This window comes from Zeus faber (genome assembly GCF_960531495.2).
Source record: "Zeus faber genome assembly, chromosome: 1".
NCBI lineage: Eukaryota > Metazoa > Chordata > Actinopteri > Zeiformes > Zeidae > Zeus > Zeus faber.
The window spans coordinates 63,979,285-64,001,742 of NC_137193.1; the positions used below are offsets into that span (position 1 = coordinate 63,979,285).

Genomic DNA, 22,458 nt, shown 5'->3' on the forward strand with positions numbered 1-22,458 from the left:
TTTGTGGCTAAATGTAGCTAAGTAAAAGTAAAGGTTGACAGAAATATAATAATTCAATGTGTATGTTAAGTACAGATACTACCAAAAAACACTTAAGTACAGCAACAATGTATTTTTACTTTGTTACTTCACACACCTGCAAATATGCAGCATACATTTAAACAAAACACGATTATGTTGAAATTGTAAGTAATCGTGTGAAAATTGTAAATACACTCAAAGCACATGCTTTGTTTTGTTTTTTTTTTGCTGGGAAAGGCGGACGCTCCAACCAGCAATGGAAACAACATATATAAAGTAGATGGCTGTAAATTTGGGATGAATATTAAATATGGGATATTTTTTTATACAAGATAATCTCGCGCATAAGCTCATTTCGATTGAACATATGCTTACAACTGACTGACTGACAGGTTGGATCAATGATGCATGAATGTATGAGTGAATGTTGGATATAATTTTTTAATTGACTGATTTTGTTTTTCACTGTACACAGTAATTACTGATCCTTTTTTAAAGAAAAATAAATTAATTCATATTATTATTAGTGATGATTATAATTGATCCATTTAATTGTTTCATCATTTCATTTCGAATATTTTTTGTCCCTGCACACTCGCTTATTTGTCGTTGTAAGTAGTACTATGTATTTGATGGAACCAAAATTGACAACAAAGCCCTTCAAAATGGAAGCAAACCGTACAAAATAAATGTAGTATGGTTGAAGAGAATAGGTCTGAAAATCACATTTCCATGTAAAGTTGAGAAGACTTGACAGCAGATGGTATTTCCTGGTCCGCTCCCCAGTGGCGGTACTGCTATGATGCATTCCACTGAGGTTGCAACTCGGAAAAAAGCTGACCTTCAACGTGGAAGTGTTCAAAGGAACTGTCATCGAAATCGGAAACACAAGTCAGAATTTAACTATTGAAGAAGTTAACTTCAACGAAGTTCCATTTTAAATTGCTTTTAATCCGATGACATGTCTAACTTCGTTGTTATGTTACGTTAACATAGCTAGCAGAGAGCCAATGGGGCACGTTTAGCTCGGAAGTAGAGACTACCGGCTCGGATGGATCGATTTCCGAGGTTCGGCGGAACGCAGCATTTAGGGGGCGTGAGCGTCCCGCCGACAGCTCTGTTGGACTGAAGAGTCCGCGGCCAGCCATTCAGACAGCTTCAACGAAGAGGGAGGTATTGTAAAAAAAATAATAATAATAATCTGGCTGGAAATGGGAAGATTGGGATTCGTTTGTGCGATGGCGTTGCGCTGATACATCGCGTATGCGACTGGCAAGACCTACTTTATGGTGGAAATCTTCACGTTTCTTTTGGAAGGTTTCGTCTGAGTAGCTAGTAGCTAGCATCGGCTAGCAGCGCTGCTGGCTGCTTCGAGGCGGAAGGCGTTTGGTCAGGATGCTACGGTGGATACGACAGCAGCTGGTAAACATCCCTATCGCCTCATGTTCTTTAACTTGTTCAAAAGTGAGGTTGTTTACCCAAAGCAACCTGAGTGTCGTTTGGAATAAAAAATAAAAAAAGTTAACAGCTAGCTAGACAGCTCGCCCCTCTGCTACTAGTTTCCAGTCAAAACATTGCGTTTGCTGATAACAGTCGGGCATATGCTGCTTTATGTCCCGCGAGCTGTATAGTAGCAGTACATGCTTAAATAACCTTTATGGACCTTTAGTCCATTTTAAATATATGTGTATCTTGGTTATGTTATAACATTAAACACCGGCTTGTTGAGGGAAGGCGAGGCGAGTGGAGTGCTCACTGCTCACTGAAGCTGGAACTAGTTGCTGGAACTGGACGAGACTAGAACTAGACACCTAGAACTACATTCTAGGTGTACTGTCTTTACCAGTAAGGTGATGCAACGTCCCCGATCCATCTGCCGATCAGTTAGCTTGAGTTGTATAACATTGTATATCAGGATTTCCGAGCGACTCCCGTGCCTTAGCAGATTTTTTCCTTAAATCACCTGTTGTTTTCTGACCAAGATGGCCGTGTGCCGACTGCTGACCGATTGGGAGGTTTATTTCCAAAGTACAGCTTAACAAATGATGATGATGTTGATAATGATGCAATTGCAACATAGCTGTCCTCAGTCTCTGAGTGTAGAACTCTAATTCTCACCTCGTAAGAGAACACGTTTCGTTAAGCGGGTGCGCAGGTTGAGCAGGAGTGTGTCCGTGTGGATGAGTGGATCAATCAGTGAAAGCTCGTTTTAACGTTAGTCACACATCAGTCAAGCTTTGTATGTCGTCAAAGCCTGCCAGCTTAATCAATAACGAATCCAAATTTGCAAGGTTATGGCTCCTATTCCAGTTGTGCTGAGCGTTCGGCCACTCACTCTGCTTAACTGCAGGTTGTTGTTTCACAGAAAGCTATAATAAACCACACTTTCATTCAGAAACGTGCGGCAAAGCTGCAAACCTTCTTGTCTGTGCTTGGCGTAAATTGTATCATTAGGTGGAAAGGCTAGAAATAGGAAATTCACTGGTTTCCTAAAGTGTCTATGAAACTTGATTGCAGCACTATATGAACTTTCACCGACACCAGACTAAAATAGGCTATCAATGTTGGCATCCAGTTGCAAAAGAAATCCTATACGAAGCAACATATCATAAACATGTTATTCCTTCGACACAGGTTGTTTTTGTCCAGTGGAAAAGGGGTACTAGAGTAGTTAATTATAAAAAAATTAAATGTTATTTGCAATCTTGGATTGCATATGTACCTGTATTGTACATTTACCTTTGTTGATAAGTGCTATAATTGAGTTTTTTGCTGCACATTTAACTTTAACACATACTTAGGGTGAGAGATGCTCATCTGCTAAGCACTTGATCAACTGTAAAATCATAAGATGTAAACGGTTGAATGTTTACTGTTGTCTTTGACTGGGAGCTAGACAGCTGGCTAGACTAGACAAACCAGTAACTCTGTAAATAGCTACGTTATTTTCAGCATGCACCATCATTGGTTAGTTACATTTTTGGAAAGTTTCCAGAATTGTCATTTTAAATTTGATTGATACGCATTTGATTTGCTAGCTTTATATAGTGTCTGGGAGCTTTTTCTTATTTGACTCCTACGGCTGACCTCTTTCTGAAACACCTGTTACAGAGAGACTGTGCAACTGTGCAGAAGTATTTTTATTTACTGACAATTATTTAAAAGTCAAGGGTTTGTTTCTCAAAAACATTTGAAGGCTAAGGTGATGGTAAAACCCTTCATTTGCATGCAGCTTCTCAAACATATAACCTCGAAAGCCTCATAATACGCTTTTAGAAATGTAACATTGAATGAATCCCCAGAAATTCAGGTGTATATGTACACATCAATCAACAAAGTTAGCAAAGAGTAGCACTATGCTAACTACGGAGCCCAATGTGGGCAGAAGACTGTTACCCCAAAGTAAATAAGTACAGGTAATAAATGTGGTATAAAATGGATTGTTGATTAAGGAGTGCTCCCTACCACTAGTAGAATGCTAAATGTGTTTTAAAGCCCATACACCTACAGGTGTTTATAGTAGTTATAATTGGATCAGACAAGAAATCTGTGTGGGGAAAATAAACACATATTTTTCAATGTTCAATGAAACACATTGACATGCTTCAAAACCAGCCATTAATGGGCTAGACATCTCCTAATCTAAGTGGCCGACATGTCACTTTTCTCGACCTTGTATTTTCGGGTTCCATACAGTTTTTTGTTTGTGAGGGAATTTCAGTGCACCCGATGAATGGAGGGCTTGTATAGGATTTTTTTATTTGATTGCAGCCCTGCATTTTACAGTGCTCAAAAATGTAGTCTGATCTGACTTTAATGAGATGAATACAGATTCAGAATCTTCAAGTGCTTACCCACCCGCGCAATCATAAAAAAAAAAGAAAATTAAGTCAATTTGAGTACTCTCCAGACCATTTAATCTGTAATCGGTTACAGAAATTCCGGATTTTCCCATCCCTGGTTGGGATGCAAGCTGCAATGCTTAATACAATGGGGCAGTCACAACCATGCATTTTGTCGACAGTGACTGCCCCATTGTACTACGTGGTACTACGTACGCAACTCGGTCCAGGCCCAGACTGTGCCTCGAGCATTGTTTGAGTTATGTTACATTTTCTTCTGAATTGATGAAGCCAATTTTCATTGAAAAATATAATCCAAGTTAAAATGCTCATTCTATGATTTTTAGTTTCATCATTTGTTAATTTCTTAATGTGTATGCACTGACCATGTTTTTATTCAACTAAAGTAGACTTTTCTATTTGTATGCAAATTAAATTGAATAGTTGGTTAATACTATGTAAGTTCTAGTTGTGCAAGTCTAGAAGACAAGTGATGACAATACAGAGAAAGTGAAGCAGAGAGGAACATGCAGTAATGGCTTACATGTGTGCCTGAGCTGAGCCTGTGTCAAGTTGACGTGTCAACTTTAAGGGTGCCTACAAACTACACTTTAAGCATCCTACAATCCTTTTTGTTTTTGTTTTTTTGTCTTGCAAAAGTAGCAGTGTTAAAACTACACGATGCGTCCCCTTACGCTCTCATTAGCCGTACCTTGTCGCTGCTCTCATTGGAGGACACAACAGATCCAGATATCTAGCCTGCAAGATACCTCACGGGCGTCTCCAACGCATCGGCGATTTGCCTGTGATCTAGGTCTTTGGTTGGCGATGGACTCCATAGATCGTGATTGCCATTGATGACAGATATTTTTTGTTTTTTTTAATCCACCAGGAAAAATCGGAGAATTTAAAGAGCTTACATGCAGTTTATCATATTCTGACACTGGAGCAGAGAGGGAGAGGGGGGAGGCTCTCGCCCTATGCGCTCAGAGCTGTTGAGAAACTACTCTGGACCGCACTCCCCCTCTACAGTCCCGTACAGAAACTTTGAGGGGCAAGTGCTCAAAAAAAAAAAAAAAAAATGAAAAGGCACATGACCACATATAACCAGCTCTGGTTATAGGAATTTTGCCCATGATCTGCACTCCGCTGTGCGCACATCACCCCCCCCCCACCACATTTGCGTGCAGCTCTGTATGCAAATCTCGTGATTATAATATATTAATAGATTATAATATATTAATTGAGAAAGATTTCGATTTATTTTGTTTCACTAGTTTTTCACTTGTATGGAAAATGAAAAACGTAAACCTAACTCAGAGAATTAGAGCAGTTGTTTTTTTTTCTCCTCCAGACAGGTGCGCTCCCGTGCTTGTCTTCTTGTTTTAGATCTATTTATCTTTGTTTGTATCCTACGTGTATGAAACAAAAATTTTAAACACAACTGTGTTAAGGGACCATCCAAGATCTTACTCCGTACTGTTCCAAAAAAAAACCTGTGTCTCCACTGTTGGGACGCACATCTCCTTGTTGTTTGGGACTTAATTTAGTAAAAACTGTATGATTTTGTATAAATACTTTACTTACAAATAGAAAATCCTCCACTTCTGGAACAGGGAGACCCGATTTTCCACATTACATTACGTTCTATGCGCGCGAACCCCACCACGAGCATGTTTTTGTTTGTTCTACTTTTTGTTTGTTTTTTTCAATATTCAATACGTCGCCACGAGCCGCCAAATTAGTTGAATAAACCTTTGTAGAAGGAAAATTAGATTTTCACGGATTCGTGTTCCTTTGTGTGTGTTTTTTTTTTTTTTTATATCACTTATTTTAAAATCCGAGTTTGATTTATAAATAGTAGATAAATATTAAACCGTGGAGTTAAATATTCCTGTTAGATTACATGCAGATACACATTTCACTTACCGAGACAATGCCAATCGATCGTTTCCTTTAAAGCGGCCTTCGGTTTCACTATTCTGTAAAACTTTAATCTCCGTGTTGTTATGGATTACTGGAACGGGTCGCGGAAGCTCAAAATCATATTGTGGTCCTTAATCTGACCAGTGTGATAGATCCAAGTCAGTGTAAGCAGCACGTACTAGATGATAGTCAGTTCTCTGACAGCGACACCGAGAAAGACAGGGATGCTGAATCTGATACCGGCGTTATCCTGGACTTGGAGAACATTTCAAACAGCGGATTTCAACCTGCATGTGACGATGAAACTGAATATTTTCAAGGACCAACGGAAGAGACTGTCGACACGCCCGTTGTTGTTGTTACAACGGAAGAAGTCGATGATGTGAAGAAGTCCGTTGAGGTTGGTGATGCAGATTATGAACAAGTAGCAATGAACAAATTCTCAAGTTTACCTGCGAATGCAGCCAGGGGGGAAAATAAAATGATAAGAGGCAGCCCCAAACAGGCTCTCGGTGTAGCTTGGGTAGGGTTCGGGTGAACTTTGAATATATATGGGATATGCACATTTATATATTGAATGACACACCAAGGTTGATATACAAAGACTAATATTATTGACGGACTGTACAATTTGTTGTGTTGTCCGCACTTTAAAACTCCTGAATAATTCCACTTTTATAAAACATGTATTTTCTTACTGTTAAATAAAAGCTTCTTTAAAAAAACAAAAAAAAAACAAAGATGTGTGTCGATGACGCTGTTCAACATTCCCTCAAAGCACAAGAACAATGCAGAGATTGCCCTATTCAGGAGGGTGTCAAGTGGTCCTCCTAGCCATTTGCATTCTGGGAGTTGGCTGAATAAAGCCAATTGTGGGGAAAACTTTTTGAGGGTTATTTGCTCAGGAACACAGTTTGCTACACTCTTGTAATAATAAGCTTACAACTGTAGCCTTAAAAATATTTTCTTGATACGTACAAGTGACACCTTGTTTTGAAGCTCCCATTCTCCACTTTCAAATGATGACTGGCCCGTGTCATCTGCACTGTCGGGGAGATGGAGCGCTACGTTTTATATGAGCATTATTACCAGACATTTTGACCGGCAAGTTGTAATCGACAATTGAGCTGGATGATCCGGCTCCAAAATATTTATTTTATCTATGAAATTGCATGAAATGTTTTCTATATTCCACTACAAAAAAAGTCATTATTTATCATGATTTAATGGGGCTGGACTCAGTTACTTATTGAGAAAGTTTTTGTCTTTACAAATCTCCACAGTCTAGCAATGGCATAGCCATCAGTGCTGGGAAAAAAATACATATGTTTAAATCGAATCGTGACTTTAAAATCGAAAGTCAAATTGAATCGGAGAATTGGAGAATGGTGACGCTCCTAATACAAAGTTCTGCTCTGCCTAGAACTCGATAAGATCATAGATTGTCTGACAGGCAGGATCCAACTGAGGAAGTGTCTTGAACCTTGGATCTAGAGCAGTGCATTTTTAAAGGAAGTCCTGAAGACTGGGGTCAGTATCTGTTTTGCAGGTTTTCTCTGATGTCATGCTTGATGTGTTGTCATCATTTTGTTCCATAAATTTCAGGATCATTGTTTTGAGTGGTAGGATCATTGAAACTGATGGTGTTGTGTTGTATTCAATATGTAGTGATTGTCTTCAAAGGTTTCATAATATACTAATAATCACACTCTTTGCGAACCTCACCTGCTGGTGAAAGATGGCAATCTCTCTGTTCGCGCCGAGTAAACAGCAGCTTGCTAGTGTGCTGTGCATACATGGGGGGCATTTGAAGAACTGGATTTTTCATTTCCCACTCAGTTTGTGAAGTGGGCGGTCACTGTGAGATAGCTTTTGGTAGCATGGGAGGTCCATCCATCGGTTGTTATTGCAACAGCGGGTGCGGTGCACTTGTGCTTGATCATCGCTCGTGTACGCCTGTAATGGGCAGGGGCCATGGATTGGCTGACGTGCGCATGGGATGGAACATTGTAACGAGGCTCAAGCACTTTTAATAAACACTTTAAGCTGGGGTCCGCTACCACTGCATGTGGGCGCATAGCTGATGGCTGTCAAGTTACTTCTGGCTGTCAAGTTTCGTCCGTGTGATATTAGAGTGAATAGCTACCTATCTTTACCTGATTTTGAATTATGGGTTTCGGATCGTTCACACGGTAATTTTATTATAATTATTATATTTTGGCTGTTCCAAACATTTTTCCGATGTTGGAACAAAGGCTTTTGCTTGGGTAGCGCTAGTTAGCCTTTTAGCTAAGCATATTGCTAACTATGTCAACGTCGATGCCTACCTCCTCGGACTGTGAGAACTGTTTGCACCTGGTAGACAGACTCAGAGCTTTAGAAAGGCCTTTAAGACATCCACAGCCTGCGCGAGGATGTGAAGAAAAAGGATGAACATCTCTTGAACTTGAACTTGAACTTGAACTTGAACTTGAACTGTTTGTGCGTCTGACCTCAATCACCAGCGCTCAGGCTAAGCACATCTTCTCTGTTGTGATTGCACCGGACATTGACACCACTCTCCCATGGCCCGAATCCATTCTCGCTGTGGGTGAGTCGGGTCCATCTGATGACCCGTCGGCTTTGATAGAGGATCCATGGCCCAAGTCCTAGTTCTACTCCACCCCGGAGCCCTGGATCCTGGCGGCGAGCAGTGCCTGGTGATGTGAGCGCTCCTTGCATCCTCCTCATAGCGCTCTATGCCGGAGATTCTCCAGCTGAAGAACAGAGTCCAAGCCCTGGAGCCCACAATCAATGTCAGGGATATGTAGGAGTGCCCCCCCTTGGGTTAGGGTTAGGGTTACCCTAACCCTTACCCTAACCCCCCCTTGGGGGGATGGTCGCAGTCCATCGAGGGTACCGAGACACTCTACACCGCTGCCAACCTCCTCTCCACCGCAGCCTGTCTCCTCCTCTGGGTCCAAGCCTTCCATCGCAAAGGGAGGCTGTCGCTGCAGCTAGCTCTCATCTGGTGGCTGAGCACCACATGGGACTTGCGCCTCGCTCCTCTGTCAGTGTGCACCGTGGAACATCCTGGGACGTCCTCTGAGGCGGCCGTTGAGGACAGTTGTGCTGGTCATCAATGGTCCGCTATGTCCAGGTTAACAGGTATTGCACTTCCTGCCACCCAGGTACATGTGTAGAGGACATTAACATCGCCATCCGCAGCTGCTTAATCATCACCCGCCTGTCTTCGCTGTTTTGGTGTATGTGGACACCAACGACCTTAAAACAAAAATATCTGAAAAACTTAAATAAGATTTTATCCGCCTCATTAACACTATTTTAAACACGTAAAAACAATGCATTGTATCAGGCCCACTGCCCTCCTTCCTTTTCAGTGCCGTGAAGTTTAGCTGATTGTGGCAGTGCACATCAGGCTAAAGCTACTGCTGCAACAGAGGCATCCCCTATGTGGACACCTTCACCACCGTCTTCAATAGAATGGAACTTTTTAAGGACGAATGCCTGCACCCAAACCATGAAGGACCCCGCCTACTTTCCATAAACATTGGACTCACTGCACTCCTGCAATGCATTCACCACCTGATGGTCAGTCCCACACGTGCATACACTATTCAGTCACCTCCTCCATCCCCTACTCCTGCAGCTCACTCAGCTCTACTGAAGGGAACTGGTATGCCTTCTACAAACTATACAATCATTCCTGTTAGGTCCATTGCTAGACCTTTTATACAACGTTCAACATGTACTGTAGCTACTTCAAATCTAATTACGGTTCCCCGAAAATCCCATACCACTGCACCCTTATTGGATACATTTCTAATTTCTCTATTGCATACAGTCTAACCCAGCCTACTTTTTTTAATCCACATGTTACAAATAGAAAATGTTTGGCTCTAAATCAGGGGTGTCCAAATTTTTACAATTACCATTGTAAATTAACATGTAAATATGTCACTATATCACTTTGTACAGTTTGTTGTATACGTGTTTATTTGTATTTACTTTTATTTTGCTTTGTTTTACTCTGCTGCCTGCAGCTAGGTTGACATTGCAAATGAGAATTTGTTGTCAATTGCCTTATCAGGATAGATAAAGGTTAAAATAATAATAAATTCAATGCAACTGAACTATTTTATGGAATCTGACTCAAATTGTTTTAGAATCATGTATTTATTAATTTGTAAACAAATCACATCAAACTGCATTTTGACAAAGGATAGTATAGTCAAATTAAATGACTAAAATTTGGCAAAACTGTGTTTTTTATCACAAAAAATTAATTCGCTGAGACTTAAGTATTTATTCTCCTCAGAAGAATAAAAAAAAAAAAATGACCTACATTAATGTGAAGGGTGATACTGAGATCTCGACTGCAGTAAAGAGGGCAGATCTGGCTCTGTTTCGATGCGCAAGATGTCACACAGGTGAGAATCACTTAGTCTTGTCCTCACGCGGTTCTTGTTAATGTTCATCACCGAGAAAGTCTTCTCACACAAGTATGCCGAGCCAAACAAGCTCAGCATTTTCTTAGCAAATGTTTGAATCTCTTGGAACCTGTCTTTGTCCAGCCGGCGGTAAAAGTTTACAAGAGGGAGTTGCTGGTGTTGACTATGACACTCCGCGTCACACTGCAGCTCAATGAACTCCAGCTGCAGGTGGGCTGGAGCGTCGGTAGGATCCACTAAAAAAGGAGAGAAAAAAAGTGTGATGTCCTTTTCAATAGCTGCAAAATCCCTGAAACGCTGTTGAAACTCCTCAGCCAGAGATGAGATGTTTGCCGTTAGCTTATCGTAGTTAGCATGTTTCGTCTGATAGTGCCGCTTAATATTGAATTCCTTGAAAACAGTCACAAAACTGCAGTCTCTTGACAAATTAAGCACACGCAGTTGTTTTGCATGTCAGTGAAAAAATACTCCAATTTCCACTTGTCCTGGAAACGGTGGCCCTCGTTGTCAACTTTCCTTTTTTTAGTTCCATTTGGCATTTTAGAAATGGGCTAAGACTATACCACAGTGGTAAAAGTTCACACAAGGGTCACCCGGCGAGAGTGCGGCCACAAGTCTACTGCCATCCTCTGGTGAAAAATAAAATTGCTTTTTTTTTGTACGTGCTGGCGAGCCACATATTGATTTTAAGACAGACGCTTCGGGCCGGTGGAAATTTAAACGCGGGCCGGACTTTGGGCATGCCTGCTCTAATTCATCATTGCGGCTACAGTTCTTTATAAGGTCACTACATGAAGGTTTGGAATTTCTTCCTCTGAAGGTCAATTGAAATGGACTGAAATGTATATAGCGCTTTTCTAATCTTGCGCTTTACAATACATACCTCACAATCACCCATTCACACACACATTCATACATCGATGCCGGCAGCAACTGTTCAAGGCGCACACTTGCTCATCGAAAGCAGTTAGAGGTTCAGTGCTTTGCTCAAGGACACTTCGACGTGCTGCCAGGAGGAGCCGGGGATCAAACCAGGAAACCCTTTGATTACTGGACGGCCTGCTCTACGTCTGCACCACCACCACCATCGCCCCAATTGAGTGTAATTTGTTGTCGTGATTGGGATTTATAGACCTCCCTGTGCCAGTGATAAATTGGCAAATCGAATTGCTCAATATAGTAATTCGGAGATGATAGTCTTGTGTGATTTTAATCTCGATTGACCAATGTGTCTGATTATTCGAGAGATGTGTATGGTAATCTCAGCCCAATACAACTGATTAATACCAGGCCTAATCTAAAAATGATTTCAAGTCAACTTGACTTATTAATTAATTTCAATAATCTTATCCAATAGGAGTGACACAATTGTTGCTTCTGGTGTCTTTGACCTTGGAATAAATGACCATTGCCCCATAGCCTGTATTTGGGATACGCCACTAAAGAAAGTTTGATCGCGAGTTGTTAAGAGAAATTTTATAAATTTTAACGAGCAGGCTTTCTTACATGATCTGTTTCATAGTGACATTTCAAATACATTAGAAATCCAGGCTGTTGATCTAGCACTGGATAATTTTATAGATACCTTCAACTCAGTTGTTAACAAACATGCCCTGTTTTAAAAGTAAATGACCGAAGATTGGTCTAGTCCTTAGTTCACCCCTGAACTATCATCTTTGTTCCAAGTAAAGAATAAGTCTTGGGTCCCAGCTAGAAAATCTGGAGGCCCTTCCCATCGGCTTGCTTTTAGGCATTTAGGAAATACAAATACACAAAAATGCAATTTCCCTGCCCACACATGTACATTCTGGTCAGTGTATAATATCTGATGACAAGGAAATAATCACAGCTTTTAATATACAGTACATTTTGCTGCAGCTGGTCACCTTTTTGAAAATGGAAGCAGGGGATGTTCTATGAGAAAACCAGAAATAGATGTCTCTGTACATACTGTAAGTCCTGTCCCTCAGTTTGCCCTCCATCTTCTCATTCCAAATTTAGTTTTTGGAGCACTTCTTGCCAGTGACTCCAAGAAAGCAACTGGAGAAGACCGGCTGGACCCTTTCTTAATACGTAATAACGTAACGTAATTTATGGACATATATGTTTTGATTTCTTTGTATGTGTGGATAACTTGGTTGTCATCGGCATCTGGTGAAAATTTCATGTCAATAGCCCCATCAGAAATATATTTACTGAGAAAAATGTTGACGTGTTCAATACCTATTTCCCCCGCTGTATTTTCAATTCATCCATCTTATCAAGTATATTTCCCAAGTGTGGAAAGTTTCTCACGTTACTCCATTGCATAACGGAGGAGATAATAGTGATCTGAATAACTATCATCCCATCTTTAAATTGTCCTACCATTGTCACCAGTCTGGTTTCAGGCCTAACCACAGCACCATCTCTGCAACATACACTACTCACAAAAAGTTAGGGATATTCGGCTTTCGGGTGAAATTTCAGGATGAACCTAAAATGCACTATAATCTTTACAGGCAAACTTAATTTGACCTTCCCTAAACTTTTGAATGCACATGTCTAACTGTTCAATGTTTCAGTACTTTTTGCACTACTTGCTGTTCTCTCACAAGGAGCTGAACGGCAAAATTCACAACAGATGTTTGATCCGTGAATCGACCAATACATTTCCTGGTTCAATTAGAATTGGTATTTAAACAGTCCTCTTCATCATGCTGTTCACATTTTGACATCATGAGACCAAGACAACACCTAACAATTGATCAACAGTACCTCGCCATTGCGAGGCTTCAAAGAGGATGTTGTCAGAGGGAAGTGGCCACTGAGCTTAGAGTGTCACAGAGTGTCATCAGCAGGTTCCAACAGAGATACAGAGAGACTGGAAGAGTCACAGAAAGGCATAGAAGTGGACGTTCTTTGGCCCCATCCCACACTGATGACCGCTTCATTGTGAACAGTGCCCTGCGGAACCGCATGGTGAATGCCCCTCAACTCCAGGCACATTTAAGGGAGGTGAGAGGCAACCAAGTGTCATGTCAGACCATTCGAAACCATTGGCGTGGTCTGCGTACTAGATGACCTGCAAGGGTACCTGACCACACCACCAGGCACAGGCATCATTGTCTTGCATGGGCCAGGGAGCATTTACGCTGGACGAGGGACCAGTGGGCCTCAGTGCTGTTCTCTGATGAAAGTCGATTCACGTTGAGCAGAAATGATGGCCGCCAACGATGTTGGAGACGTCAAGGAGAGCGCTATGCATCAGCTACTGTTGTCACCAGATGAGCCTTTGGTGGTGGTGGTGTTACAGTGTGGGCAGGTGTGTCTAGTCAATACAGAACTGCCCTACACTTTGTGAATGGTACAGTGACAAGCCCATACTACCCGAATAACATCATGAATCCAGTCATTGTGCCCCTGCATGAACAACACAGGCCTAATTTCATCTTCATGGACGACAATGCTCCAGCTCATCAAGGTTGCATCATTAGGGAACGGCTGCTGGTGACTGGAGTACCTCAGATGGAGTTGCCTGCACTTTCTTCAGACCTGAATCCCATAGAAAACCTATGGGATCAGCTGAGTTGCCGTGTAGAGGCTCGTAACTCTGTACCCCAGAACCTCAATGACCTGAGGGCCGCCCTTCAAGAAGAGTGGGGTGCCATGCCTCAGCAGACAATAAGTCGACTTGTGAACAGCATGAGACGTGGTTGTCAAGCTGTAATTGATGATCAAGGGCACATGACAAGTTATTGAGACGTTGAGATTTTTTGTTGTGGTACCCACCACTGTTGTTGCCTTTTCTTTCAATAAATTGTTTGAGATGAGGAAATCACCATTGCATGCTTCTACTTTCATGATATAATATCACTGTCGCGTGAACTTTTTACATTTTCCATAAATTTCACCTGAAAGCCAAATATCCCAAACTTTTTGTGAGTAGTGTATATTGTGACAGCTGTGGATAAAAAGAAGCATTGTGATGCTCTGTTCATCAACCTATCAAATGCCTTTGATGCAGTTGGTCATTTGCTGCTCTTACACAGACTGAGTCATTAAATATTGGCTGTGACCCTAATGGTTATACAGTAGATGTTTCCAAAACGACCCCGTTGATAGACAGTAGTACATGAAAACAGTTAATGTTTAATCTGCATTTTTATCAGTCGCAAAAGGTGTCCCTCAAGGTTCGATTTTGGGGCCGTGTAACACACCCGTGTAACACACCCGTGTAACACACGGGATATGTCGGGGCTTGGGGATTTTTTGTTTCATTGAATTACGGAAACATTGGAAGCTAAAAAATATAAATAAAATATATACATCTATGGTTTTGTTTGGAGAAATGGAGCGGATTGCGCGCCAGAACTTGCAGTACAGTCACTGTTCCAACCCCAGGTGGGGAGTTTCCAGCCCTCCCCAGTCCATATTGTGACATCATAGCATTGTGCTGATGGTCTGACATCAGAACACAGGCAGATAGGATGGTCAGACAGACACACGCAGTCAATCTGATCAAGTCTCAGACCCAGACTAACATCTCTTCCATCAGCCTCGTCACCGCCCTTGACAAAGCCCAATCTGTAAGTTCATTCATGTTATTCGTGGATGCATACAGTGTAGGAGCTATGCCTATGTATTAACAGGTTATTTACATTTGCATATTTCTGTACTGTTCCACAGTTTTACACCGTTTTCATTAAAGATACCAAAAGTGAGCTCCAGTCTCCGGGAACTTATTGGAAGAGTGTTAAGCTCGCTGTATAGTAACGTACGGCTATAGGAGGTGAGGGCAGAAGAGTAAAAGGATTTGCATCATATATATTTTATTCATCATTCATCGAGGTCATGCTTCGCAGCTGAAGGAAAGCCGGATGCGACGCGCTTCGAGGCCACCCTAAGGGCCATTAAGAAGGAAGCCAAAGCAGAAGCTTGGCAGTACGGTGGCCCCCAGGACTCGGGATTGACTGTATCACCCCCCGGAGCTCGGCAGTACGGAGGCCCCCAGGACGTGGGCTTGGCTGTACTGCCTCCCAGAGCTCGGCAGCTATGGAGGCCCCCAGGACACGGGCCTGGTTGTACGGCCTCCTGGAGCTAAGCAGTACAGAGGCCCCCAGGATGCGGGCCTGGCTGTACCCCCCCCGCGGAGCTTGGCAATGCAGAGGCCCTCAGGCTGTGTGCTTGGCCTTACCACCACCCAGAGCTCTTAATCACGGAGGACCTCAAGTTGCAGGCCCCCCTTATGTTGACGACGACCCACTCTGCTACGGCAGACCCGCGGTAAATGGGGCAGCACCCGCAGCCGTTGTCCACTGCATAGAGTGCAGCGCACGGCGGGGAGCCTTGGCAAGAGAGGGTGCAGCCCACTGTGCGTACAAGCAAGACTAGTGTCCTGGAGAACGGAGAGCCCAGCAACCTCGGACCGTGTGAGAGTAGCATCTACGCGAAAAAGAAGTTCACAGGGGGACAACACGAACCATACAAAGATGTGGGGGAACACACCTTCAACCACTCAGTCGATGACGACAAACTTGCACCCTCAGCTGAGGATGAGGCCTTCTTCAACATCATGAAAGGCCGTTTCTTCAAGTAAGACGCTAACAGCTGGTCCCCATTCCGCAAGCATCAGCTTCAGGGTCCTCTTTTTTTTATTTTACCCATCCTAGTAACTGACGTATCTAGCAGCAGTGGGCTGCCATATAGAGGCGCCCGGGGAGCAGTTAGGGGGTCAAGCGTCTTGCTCAAGGACACATAAGCACGCTACCAGGAGGAGCCGGGGATTGAACCGGCAATCTTTCGCTTACTGGACAACCCACTCTAATTCCCAGAGGTCCTTACAACATTCATGATGGAGGTCACAGCGATAGTCAATGACAAGCCCTTGACATTGATTTTCGTGGACCCAGAGCATCCAACCAGTCTCACTCCAGCTACTCTCTTTATCCAGAACGCTTTTGCAGCGTTACCTCCACCCCAATGAGAGGGGCCTGATCAATTGCCAATGGCGACAAGTCATGCCAAGTCTAGCAAACACTCTAGGACCCGTCACAAGGGTTTTTTTCAGCGACGACGGGAAGATAAGGAAGATCGAGGTAAAGATAAATGAGGACGTTGCAGTGAGGCTGTCCCTTAGGCCCCTCCTAAGGAGATTGTCCTTCTTCTGCCTAGTGACTCCAAGGCAGAAAACTGTGAAGCACGACCCTCCAAGGTTAAGGATCCTGGTGGTTTGACATCTTACACAGATGCCAGTTGGGGAGTGTTCCGCCCCCAGGTTGGAGTTTCCGGCCCCCCCAGTCCGTATTGTGACATCATAGCAATGTGATAATATGACATCAGAAAACAGGCAGATAGGATCGTCAGACAGAAACACATGCAGTCAATCTGATCAAGCCTCAGACCCAGACTAACATGAAGAGTGTTTAGCTCGCTGTATAGCCACATACGGCTACACCAGGTGAAGGCAGAATAGTCACCCTAGCGTGGACACACACACACACACACACACACACACACACACATACACACACACACACACACAAGTTTTGCAGTTTTGTCACGGTTGGTATAAATTCCTCTTTCAAAAGATTTGTCCTGGTATGTAAGCCACCAACAGAGCACTTCCCATGCTTAGGTCTTAGCTTCGATGCTTGCAGGTCCGGTCGCACTCTAGTCGTGGGTAGAGTTACTCAGGAGGTCCTTTCTAATTCCACTGAAGCCCCGCTTTACGTCAAACTGAACGGCTTAGTTCACCAAGTTTTCTGAAAAAGCACTGGAAATTTTAGTTTTGCATAATAGATCCCCTTTAATGGAAGAACTGTGTGTAAGGCTCATTACCATGGTAACAAGTGATAAATTATGACAGTTCTCACCAACACTACGAGCTAATGTTGGCAAAATGATTAATAACCGTACTCCTTAACAAGAGTAGTTTGGAATTCTTGTCCATAGTTTTAAATTCAGACAATAAAATGGGTGTCCTTGGGTTTGTGAGGAATATTATTATCATTACTAATGTCTGTGAAAGAGATGGAGAGAAATAAAATAAGACATTGTGAATAACCTCTCCTGCTATTTCCTTCCTATCTGCCTGCAATTTCTTCCTCCGCTCAGGGCTTTGACCCCCCCAACCAGAGTGACACCAGGACTGTCTACGTGGCGAACCGTTTCCCCCAGCGGGGCCACTACGTACCACAGCGCTTTGCCGACAACAGAATTATCTCATCCAAGGTATGCAATGTTACTGCAGTGTTTCCTCGAGAATTAGAAGCATCCCTACTATTCAATTTCATTGATTGACAATCTGACAATGAGGTGGTATCATGTAAAGTAATAATCAGTAATGTGCCCTTCCGTCTGGTAGGTGTTAAAATTCTTCATTTTAAAATACTTTCAGACAGCCCGTCCCTTTTGTGGGCCTGAGCTGAAATGGTTAATGCCATGAAAAATGTATTAAACAGTTAATTAGATACAGGAAAACTAGAACTACAATTGGGCACTTGGCCTCTTCCTGTCATAGTTATGGCAGAAAATGAGGGAGGAGAATAATGCAACCAGGAGGGTGCTGGGGTGCACTCGGTGTGCGCGCGTGCGCGCACTGGTAAGTGTGCATGACATCCCAATTGGTTCTGATGTTTAAAGTTGGTATTATGTTGTGGCGCCTCCAAGAAGCAGGAAGGGCCCCGAAGCTGCGTAGACACCCTACGGCTGCAGGAAAGCAGGGATTAATTCTCTTGAATGACCATTTACTGTGCAACAAACTGGATGAACTTATATTAAACGTTATAGCCTTATGCGAATTGATTTTCTAATGTTAGCCAAAGTATTGACTATCAGGTATTTATTTATCAAAAAATAGACAATCAAATGGCAATTTCAGCATTCGAATAGTGCTTTTTTTTTTAAATATTGGAGTTGTATTCTAATTTCGAATTACGGTCCTTCAGCCCTAATCATAACTGAGTATCTAAATAGGTTAATAAGGTAATTTAAATACATTATAATACGCCAGGCTTAAAATGTGACATGTTATAATAAAATAAAAATTGGAGGTCCCTTCTCTGTTTCTCTATCCACCAAGGGGTCCTTGGGCTGAAAAAGGTTGAAGTATTGGTAAAATATTATTGGTAAACTTTTTCCATTGAGTACCGTGTCATGGTAAAGCTCATTTTATGCTTAGGCACTGGAGTTAATTTGCACCAAACGCTAGTAAACCTGGCAGAGAATCATAATATGAGGACAGTTTGTGTCTTGTGTGCTGCACAGGCAAATTATTATGGGTACCTGTACTGGGGATGGAGCTCATCTCACTGTCATTCTATCTATCCCCTCACTCTCCAGTAACAGACTCACTGGTTACAGAGTAACTTTTTTCAATTCCCAATTCTTTTCCCTCCGTCTTTCCCATTCTTTACCCAGACTTCATCCCCATACTGATTTCCTTGCCCAAACTCAGGCTGTACTCATCTCATATCCCCTGGCTAAACCCATACACGCACTCACACTGTATCATTTTTTTATATTGCTTGTTAATGTTGATAACGCAATTTAAGAGTTGGTTTCTTTTCTAAGTAATGGACTAATGCAGATATTTTTATCTGATCTATTTCTTAACATGGATATTGAATAGATATAGCCTATAACACTAGTTTTATGATTTCAGAGCTGACTAGAGTACAAATTGAGATCAATATTCTATTATTTCTGTGTTCGTGCCTACCTCACACTATTGTAGTAGTGTAATGACGGTATTTAACTTATCTCTCTCTTCTCTCCCCAGTACACCATTTGGAACTTTGTCCCCAAGAATCTGTTTGAGCAATTCAGAAGAATAGCCAACTTTTACTTCCTGATTATTTTCCTTGTGCAGGTAAGAACTCAAGTACACACAGTTCCTGGTGATTGCGTATGTAGCGGGCATGGCTTTTGCTGCCCACATACTGTGTGTGTGTGTGTGTGTGTGTGTGTGTGTGTGTGTGTGTGTGTGTGTGTGTGTGTGTGTGTGTGTGTGTGTGTGTGTGTGTGTGTGTGTGTGTGTGTGTGTGTGTGTGTGTGTGTGTCTCATCGGCTTAACTGGTGCATTCATTGCAATGCATTTCCTTGCTCACTCAAGTGATGTATGCATGCATGCCTGATGTTGCAGGCGGAGCCAGTCGTTACACATCAAGTCAACCTGAACTGAAACATAAGATTTAATTTTCAAATTCTCAGCGTTACTCTTCATTTTGCTCTGGACTGTGGAATTAATGCCAAAGAACTCTGATCAAATTTTAATTCATTGAGAAGTAGCCATGGGATTTAAGAGTCCTACCTTTTTACTGCAAAGTGTTCTTAGAAAGCCATGGGTTAATTGTTGTTTAGCTTACTAGATACCTGTTACAGCTACTGTGTATCTATTTACAGGCGTGACTTTGTGACAATGCGAGTCATCCTCCACTGTAATAGTCACCCCCCTCCTGTCAGGTCATGAACAAATCAACAAAGATTACATATTCAAATGTATCCTGTGTAAGAAGTAAGGTATTTAAAATAATGTTGTGCTAGACAGTGCCATCTCGTTTTAATTTGTAGATTTGTGTTGGATGCTGTCTTGGATGGTGCAGACAGCATTGATAATGTTAATTTAATTGAAGATTACAGAACATAAACTTCATAAAAAGTCTTCATCATTTGTGAAGATGAACTGTAGTTTGTCGGCATATGTATATGTCATCATCTGACATTATAGATGGTTAGATGTTTGTATAGATGAAAATATTTCCAGCACACCACTCATAATGGATGCTTATCCATTAATCTTCACTTCAGCTGCAAAATGTCAAAATGAATGAAAAAGCTGTAACATGGAATTGCAGATTTTGTGAATGACTTATCTGTATCTCCCTCACATTTATTTGTTTATTTTTTTAAGCATTATTATAATTGTGTCCACAAAATGCTTACGCTAGCCACGGTATGACGAGTAAACGGAGCAAGTGAGGCAAACCCCACCCTCATATTGGGCAAAGATGGTTCTCTGAATGCTTTTTCCAACGATTACCCAATAAAATGTATTTCCAGGGAACTCTTGGTTGTTCAACCATGTTAGTTTGTAGTTGCTGTTGTAAAAGCGGAAGCCTGTGTGAATCTAGATGCCTGGAGATCATCTCAGCAGATCATGCCAATCTTGTCAGTGTGTGACAGAGTGTGACTATTTCAGAATTCTGTGTTGGACTTTTCTAGCTGGAGGGAAACATGTTTAAGGCTGCAAAAATGTTTTACCACACTGAGGTTTCTTGTTTTTGCCCATCCACTGCTCCATCTCATTCTCTCGCCCTGCATAAACCTTACGTGACACTGTCTCTTTCTCTGCAACCCCCTACCCCTCTCTTCTTTGGTCCACCAGTTGATGATCGACACCCCTACCTCCCCTGTCACGAGTGGATTGCCTCTGTTCTTCGTCATCATTATAACTGCCATAAAACAGGTTAGATACCCCCATCCTTTTCTTTAGGTAACATACGGGGGGGGGGGGATCAGATGTTATAGCATCATATGTTAATAGAACAGTGCAAGGAAATTAAATTAAAAAAACATATGTACACATCTATGAACAGAAGAAGGGAGGGGTCTCATGGCTGACTGATGCTGGGGTCACAGGTGGTGTTGAAGAGTCTGATGGCCGCTGGCACAAAGGAATGCATGAAATGCTCTGAAGGTGCTCAGCTCCTTGTAGATAAGGTGAGAGGGCTTCTCTGCCACTACCTCTGTACTTTCTAGTTCAAGCCCAACAACAGATCTTGACTTCCTGTCAAGCATGTTAAGCCTGTTGGCATTACCAGCCTTGATTCTACCTCCCCAACGCTCAATGGCAAAGAAGAGTGCACTGGCTACCACCAACAAGTAGAACATCTGTAGCACACGTGACCCGAGCCGCCTCAGGAACGGCAGCCTGGTCTGTCGTTTCCTGTAGAGGGCCGTGGTGTTGTGAGTCCAGTACAGTTTGTCTGCAGAGCCAAGGACCTGTGGGAGTCCACCATCTCTACCTCTTTTTCCTGAATGCCAACCGGGGTTGTAGGCTGTTGGAAGACCAACACCAGCTCCTTCGAGAGGTTGAGGAGGTGATAACACTGTGATGAGCTGTGGCAGAGAGCCAGGTTTTTCAACAGTAAAGCATTCATCGATGTTGTGCTATGAACAGTTATAAATTATGGGAATCAACATTTTGATAAGGCCTGGATTGGAAAATTGCAATAAGGGAAACAAATTGGTCAGATTCCCTCCTGAACATTATGCAGATTTTTTTTACGTTTGTTTTCTTCTATCCAAGCCACATCCACACCAACAAGGTAGCTCCCGTTTTTCTTTTAGAAATGAACTTGTCTGATTCATACAAAACAATTCACTGTCACTCAGCCAGGCTAATGTAAGACCCCATGAGCCCCACAATTAACACTCCAAAGAAGTATTTGTTTTATTTTTATACCGCCGTTGTGCAATGTTATGGAGAGTCAAGGATAGGGAGTTTTGTTTCAAATGTAATTGGTTATATTGAACAAATGTAACTCAGACCCTGATGACATTATAATAACATTAATATAACATAAGATAAACCTTTATTAGTCCCACAACGGGGAAATTTACAAGAAGTTCATAAGTGAGCAGGAGCTGCTGTAACCGTTTTACTCTTTTACATCTTACTTAATTGCAGGTTTGTTCCATTTCTCTATTCCATTAAACCATTGAGACATTGTGAACTTCCTTTGTATATTTTGTCTTCTCTGGTCTACTGTATAATATCAAAATCGAACAGACCCATAACTAATACTATGAGCAGTCACTAAAGATGGGTATCGTTAAGATTTTAACGGTGCTACTATTACCGATACTGCTTATCTATCTGGTACTTTAACGGTACTCTTATAAGTTCTTATCTTATTTTTTTATTTTTGAAGAGAAAAAAACGACAACTAATTAAGAACAGAATTAACACTGTGTTATTTTCTCTATAAATTAACTTTAGTAGCAACCGCAACCGCATTCTCCACTCTGCGTCCCTGTCCCCCATGCGTAGTTTCTATTGTTGGTTTTGTGATTGGATTTGATGTTTAACTTAATGACATTTAATGTAACGTTATGGGATAGAACGTCATTAACAAATCTGACTGCTAGATACAACATACCTTAGGTGGAGGGGGTAGAACGAGCAACAAGAGATGAACTAGTAGCCAGGCAGACGAAAACGGTGCTTGTGTATG

General features: G+C 42.1%; 1 protein-coding gene across 6 annotated transcripts in view; it reads left to right on the forward strand.

Moving 5' to 3' along the window:
- Positions 1–1,172: 1,172 nt before the first annotated feature.
- atp11b (ATPase phospholipid transporting 11B) overlaps positions 1,173–22,458 on the forward strand; it is a 74,279-nt gene continuing 52,993 nt past the window's right edge. For 5 of the 6 annotated variants that reach the window (XR_013844355.1, XR_013844356.1, XM_080007917.1 and 2 more), the window contains exons 1-4: positions 1,205–1,443; positions 17,336–17,452; positions 19,002–19,091; positions 20,607–20,687. Coding sequence is in view for 4 of the 6 variants with exons in the window: in XM_080007917.1 (XP_079864043.1) it covers positions 1,417–1,443; positions 17,336–17,452; positions 19,002–19,091; positions 20,607–20,687 (315 nt within the window). In the remaining 2 variants the exon portion in view is untranslated. The other variant, XM_080007915.1, reaches the window with a different exon arrangement.